At 54.6% G+C, this 6,493-nt stretch overlaps 1 protein-coding gene across 1 annotated transcript in view; it reads right to left on the bottom strand.

The window, feature by feature from the left end:
• Positions 1 to 240: 240 nt before the first annotated feature.
• Positions 241 to 6,493, bottom strand: part of TMCO3 (transmembrane and coiled-coil domains 3) — a 64,711-nt gene continuing 58,458 nt past the window's right edge. The window contains exons 11-13 of the mRNA XM_011979423.1: positions 2,725 to 2,804; positions 1,687 to 1,836; positions 241 to 738 (exon numbers count right to left, since the gene is read on the bottom strand). Of these exons, the coding sequence (XP_011834813.1) occupies positions 625 to 738; positions 1,687 to 1,836; positions 2,725 to 2,804 (344 nt within the window). The 3' untranslated portion in view covers positions 241 to 624. The remainder of the gene's footprint in view (positions 739 to 1,686; positions 1,837 to 2,724; positions 2,805 to 6,493) is intronic.

Consider the following 6,493-nt stretch of genomic DNA (forward strand, 5'->3'; position numbering starts at 1 on the left):
GTGCGAACTCAGCTCACTGCAAGCTCCGCCTCCCGGGTTCACACCATTCTCCTGCCTCAGCCTCCGGAGTAGCTGGGACTACAGGCGCCCGCCACCATGCCTGACTAATTTTTGTATTTTTAGTAGAGACAGGGTTTCACCATGTTAGCCAGGATGGTCTCGATCTCCTGACCTCGTGATTCACCCGCCTCGGCCTCCCAAAGTGCTGGGATTACAGGCGTGAGCCACCACGCCCAGCCAGAAGTTGCACATTTTTAAATGCCTTTTAATTTTGCTTCTTTACTAAAAAAACTATGAACTGATGAACTCACCATAGAAAATTAATAATAATTAATTTCAGGGAAAAAAAAGGCACATCCAGGCAACACATTCAAGGCGACTGGTAAAATGCAGCGTCCCGGGTCTACTGCACATAATCAACTGACTGCAAATAAACTACTCTGGAAAATTCTAAAATGGGACAGGAATATTCTGTAAAAGCCAGGATAACACGACTGCACCGACACTTTGCTAGAGAGCTGTTCTGTTGCCAAGGTGCGAGCTTCCCAGAAGGAGCAGCTGCTGGCCATTTAAGCGCACACTCCCCACAGATGCTTCCCTTCCAAGGTCCATCATCTCCGTGCATCAGAGGCTGGACCGTCTCTCTGGTCTGGGCACACACCTCGTGATTGCAGCTCTCCACAGCACCGGGGCGAGTAAGAGGCTGAGCGTGGTCACACTCAGTATAAGGAGGTACACCTGCAACAGCAAAGTGCAGAGTAGGTCACAGACACTGTCAGGACTTGCACCTGCAATAGGAAAGCACAGGACTAGTCTCACTGAGCTCGGAGGGACGCCTGCAAAGCTAGAGTCCTGAGGCTGAGCGCAGTCACGCTGAGTGCTGGGAGGGATGACTGCACGGGTGGGTGGGGGGTGGAAGCTGAGCGCGGTCACGCTGAGTGCTGGGAGGGATGCCTGCACATCATAAATTCACTACTATCTCTTTAAAGCACATCGAAGTACAGCCAGAAGTTGAGGACACTGGGATGCAGGAGGGGCTGTGATTTGAAGATCAATGATGCATGGTTAGTCCTGATGGGCCACAGGGTAACAGCTTTAGCCTGTGTTTGCCTGAAGGCCAACCCCGGGCCGCAGTACAAGTGAGCCTGCCCCACACCTTCCCTGACCCCGGGGATGCGGACTTGGGTCAGGCCTCAGGTGGAGCTTCCTGTAAGCAATTCTATTTTTCAGCAATTACTTCCACTGCACTTAACACCTGGACTTCTACCCGCCTCACCCTTACAAAATGCAAGGAGACAAGCCCGTGAATCTGAATGCCCAAGGCCATCCCAGTGTCCACAGGAACTTCCACCCAGCTCTCAGGGCACTCTGGTATTTCAGTTTCTTGGGTGCTACTTATGTGCACACTGGCAGTTAAGCTTTAAAAAGTCAGTTTTCTTTCAGAAGAAATATCTGACTACAATTAGAATTGTTGTAAAAAGTTAATGCAACAGTTCAAGTAGTACTAACTGCACCTTTCCTCTGAAAACGTCACATGCTGGATGAGCAGAGAGCAGCCAGGCCTCTGTGTGCCCACCTGGAGGAAGACCCTGCCCCCAGGCTGCCAGCCACCTTCGCCACACCTGCCTCAAACCCAGAGTGCAGCCCGTGCTGCCCAAGAAGCGCTTCGCGGGGGAAACCACTCACCTCCCGAGAGATGACGCCCGCTCTTCGTGCCCGGCTCCCCAGGACAAAGGAAAACTCGCTGACCTGGGCAAGCCCTGCGGAGACGATCCACTTGATGTATTGGCTGCTCCTCGGCAGAATGAGAGACAGGACCAGCACCGCCAGGAGAAACTGCAAGAGAAGTTCATCACGCCACCGCTGAAGACCGGACCCGCACAGAGTTAAACACACACGAAAGAGAGAACCCAGACAAACCACAGGGACGCTACGATGGTCCCCGAATAACACACCAACCAGGGAAATGCACAGAAGCACTCCAAATACCCGAAGGCACCAGACACACACAAAACATCTTAAATAATCCACACAGAACAAAAAGGCAACATTAAGGGTTTAGGTTCATTAGCAGAAAATAAGCCTTGCCCGTGCCCCCCGGCCCCCGCCCCCCTGCCCTCGCCCCAACCAAACTAGATTAATAGCATTAAGCATGGGGTACTCAAGTTGGAAATTTCTTTTTCATACAGAGAGATGCATGTCTCTGGGCTGAGCAGCTAAAAGCTGGTGGAGTGGCCCAGCGATCATCATAGATTCTGGCTCCTTAAAATGGAAATTATCTAAGTCACTGTTTATGAGGCAGAAAACCACTGGTTGCTGACTACGTCACCACACCTTCAGTTCAATGTGGACACAGGCAGCTCGTGACTGGCAGTCATGCAGGACAGACAAAGTGCCTACACCATTCTCAGGTCTTTAAAAAGCACATCTGCATCTGTCAGAAGAGGACAGGTCGGACTGCGGCCAAGGCCCGTCCTGAGGGTCCCAAAAGGTAGTTCCCCCTTTTAAACACCCTCAATTCCGAAACAATCGATCACATGGACAAACCCAGACCACCCAGCCTAATCTACATCTGCCTCCCCCGGGGTCCAGTGGCCCTCCTCCGAGACAAGGGACAGGGCCAGCTCTGCAGGCTTGATGTGGGCCCCGCTGGAAACCAGGGCCACAGGGAGGGCTGTGCTGGGCCTGCAAACTGCGAGGGGCGCGGACCCTTCCAGCCCATACCTTCATGACCACCACTGACAAGGTGAGGAACACCAGCACCGTGAGCTCGTACACCACAAATGTGGGGAACACGTGGAGCCCTGTTGGGAACAGGACAGACATGTTACAACCACAGGACAGCCTCCCCCAGTGCACACCATTTCTCACAACTTCAGTGTGTCACTTGCTTCAATACAGGAATTGAAATCCTAAATCCTCCCAAGCACACTTGTCAAAGCAGCAGCAAATGCTAAACAGCCGTCCCTTTCCTGAGTGAACCGGGGAAAAGGCTGCCCCAGGGTGACCTGTCTGATGTGGTGGGATCCCAGCTCCACTCCCTGCAACGGGCCTCAACTGCAGAGAACACAGCAAAACACACAGAGGCAGCACTCGGTCTGGCGCTCCTTCAGGAAATATTCCAGCTGAGGTGCAGATGATCCCGGAGCCCAGCAGCCCCACAGTGCCCAGGAGTGCCACGCTCACAGGACGTCTGTGGTCAGTGTTCCTTTCCCTGCTTTATTTGGCTCACACACTTTGAAAAACAATGGGAAACACTGTCTCTACGTATTTCTTCTCTCTGCTCTCAGGGCTGTCTGAAACCGTGTGGCTGCCCACTGGGCTGTCCCGCTGAGTGACGCAGACGGGGTCGGTGGTGCTGGGGCTGGGCTCAGCTCTCCAGTCACACCCTGGGGCTGCCCGGTGATGCACGTCTGCCCTCGGAGGAACCCGGCAGCCCAGAGGCCTCCTCTTCATTGGAGGGACCCAGACCCCAGGGTTAAGTGCATGGAACAGACCCATGACCTTTCTGCCGTTCACAAACCACTGTCTCTACCTGACCCAGAAACACAAATGTAAACATTTGCCTTTTTCCTCTTGCCCCGACCGAGGTTCTCTTGCGCTTGAGGGCTGCCTTCCCCAGCCGCCCAGCCTTCTAGCCATGGCCCCTCCTCCTGGGTCTGGGTCTCAGAGCTGCCCCCTCCATGCCCATTCTCAGTGCGCCCCATGGCCCCTCCTACCCTGGCCACGAGTCTGGCCCCACCGTGTCCCCTTCATCAGCCCGAGCCCCATGACGGCCTGGGGTCCACCTCCCTCTTGCCCCAGCTGTCAGCCAAGCCCTGGCCCTAGTCCTGTATCCCCCCAGGATGTCTGTGCCTCTGTCCTGCTGCAATGCCCGGTCCAGGTCACCTGTGGCCACATCGGTGTCTAGGAAGTCACTACCGTCACAGCCCCACGTCCACGCCACATGATTGAGACAAGCTCACAACAGTGTGTGCCACAGGGGATGCTCCCACCCCTCCCCAAAGGAGGCCTCACATCACAGCCACACAGGTACCGAGGGCTCCCTACCTTGGGCGTACCAGACTATGTCTTCTCCCTGCTGCTGCCCCGAGGAAAGCCTCGCCTTCATCTCCAGCCCGGCTGGCTTCCTTCCTGCTTGGGAATGTCCTGTTCCAGAGACTCCAGGCTTCCTTCCCACCTCCTACCTCTGGACTCTTCCACGAGCCTCTCTTCCTCCCCAGCACGCCCTGAGCCTCCACCTCTGCACCTGGCGCATCCCTCACCCCGGCCAGTCACAGATGACCTGGAGGCTCCTGTGCTCTCAGCTCAGCTGGGCGGCTGTTTCCCTGTATCTGCCCCCGCCCCACCCTGGGCTGCAAGCTCCTTTGAGGCAGGGCTGCCCTGGGGACATGGCTCACTCACCCCTGCCTGAGCTCAGAGCTCCTAGCCCACGGTCGGAGGGGGAGTGGGAGGCAGTGAGTCAATAATTATGGAGCTGAATGCATTCCAGTCAGTCCCCAAAACAGCAATGAAAGTGAGAGACAGGAAACCTCCCTTCACTTTCTTTAATGAGCTATGCTGACTTTTCTATGTAGGGTCATTTATTCTCAAAACAAATATCAAACCTATACTTGGTGTAGCATAATGAGAAACTGTGTGGGCTCTGGGCTCAAGTCCTGGGTTCCCAGAGCCCACCAGCCCCGTAGCGCCCAGAAGCACCACAGTCACTAGCTGGACCCAGATCGATGTTTCAATCTGTGTGTGCCTCAGTTTCCTCATCTGTGAATGTGGATTTGGAGGCGAAGTAAATGAATATGCCATCTGAGGTGTGTGCCCGGCCCAGGGCTGTGCTAAGGATGCTGCCTGCACAGGCACCAGGCCACGGTAGGAAGGTGAGCGAGGCTGGCGGGGGTGCACACCTGCGTCCACCAGGGAGAGATGCCCAACGGCAAGGCAGCTCCCAGCACTGTCCCAGAGCCAGTGGTGCCTGCTTCTGAATGCGGGAAACATGAGGAGAAGAGGATGAAATCCTTGCTGAAAATTTCACAAGGCACACCAAATGACTGACATTGTCGGTAAAGCTGGAAGTGATTAGGAATGAGGGCGCTGGGCAGGCGTCTTCCACAAAGGCCAAGATGGAAAACCTGCTGTGGACTGAGTGTCCTGCAAACTCCTATGTTCAGGCTCCAGCCCCAGTGTGGCTGTATCTGGAGACAGGGTCTGCAGGAGCTACTCAAGGCAAAATGAGGCCACAAGCGTGAAAACCTAATCTCTCTGCGCAGGCCATGGCAGCTGAGCCACAGATGACACAGCACGGAGGCAGCATCTGTGGAGCAGGCACGGCCCTCGCCAGACACCTGGCTCTTGGACTTCCAGCCCCCACAACTGTGAGAGATAAGCATCTACTATTTGAGCCGCCCAGTCTGGAGGATTTTGTTGATGGCCCGAGATAAATAAGCAGCACAACAGCGGCCACTGATAAAGAGTAAATGAGCAAGCGTGACTGTTTCCATAAAGCTGCATTTATAAAGGCAGGTGGTGAGCAGGCCTTGGGCCGCAGCTGGCCGAACCCTCATCTAGTGGGAAGAGCACCTGCTCTGAAACCTGGGCCAGGGCCACGCTGCCACACGCCGTCCACAAGACCCCGACCTTGCTCTGTGGCGCCTCCTGGACCATCCTTCAGCACAGAAGCCCTTCCTCGCTCGGGGCCTAAAGATTGCCCTTCTCCTTTCATACCCTCCAGATGCAGCCTCAACTCAGCAGCACAGCCTGGGCCTCACCCGGCAGGCACGAGCCTCAGGGCTGGAACCCGAGAGCTACGCCTGCTGGCCTGCAAGTGGCTGTGGCTGACCTGCAAGTGGCTGTGGCTGGCCTGCAGCAGAGTCTCTAAGGCTGCACAGGGCAGGCAGCCCGGACACATCTGCTGGAGCCGGGAGTTCCACCCGGGCTTCTGCCGCCCTGAAGTGGACATCAGGGCCCACGCACAGAGGCAAAGCTGCCATCTGAAGCGGGCAGATGCCGTCTATGTGCTGCCTGGACTCTAGAACAAAAATAAGGTCCTGGCCGAGTTAAGAGAAAAAAATGAGCTATAAACAAGTTTCTGAGACGTCAGAAAAATTAACTTGAATTCCCTGATATACTTAGTACAAAAAACTAGAGCACAAACACGTAGAATTATGTGAATTGAAAGGGTTCTCAATACAAAAGAACTCTAGTTTGAAGATAATTGCAAGTATGTCTGCGTAAATAACATATTTATGAAATTTTAAGATTTTTAACAAGAGCAGCTCTCAAACATGCATGTGCAACAAAGTCCTGGCTGACAAGACACCGGGTCATGGCCAGGGCAGCCTGGGGCTGGGGCAACATGGGAAAAATCAGGTCAGACCTGATCCATGTTATTAGTCCTCATCTAAAAGAAGTGAAAGGAAGATCAGGAAATCAGTTTATTTAGCTTCCTGAGGAGGCGTCACCAGGAGTGAGGGCAGGGGGCAGGGGGAGGAAGCGGGGG

This window comes from Mandrillus leucophaeus, unplaced genomic scaffold, assembly GCF_000951045.1.
Source record: "Mandrillus leucophaeus isolate KB7577 unplaced genomic scaffold, Mleu.le_1.0 Scaffold201, whole genome shotgun sequence".
NCBI lineage: Eukaryota > Metazoa > Chordata > Mammalia > Primates > Cercopithecidae > Mandrillus > Mandrillus leucophaeus.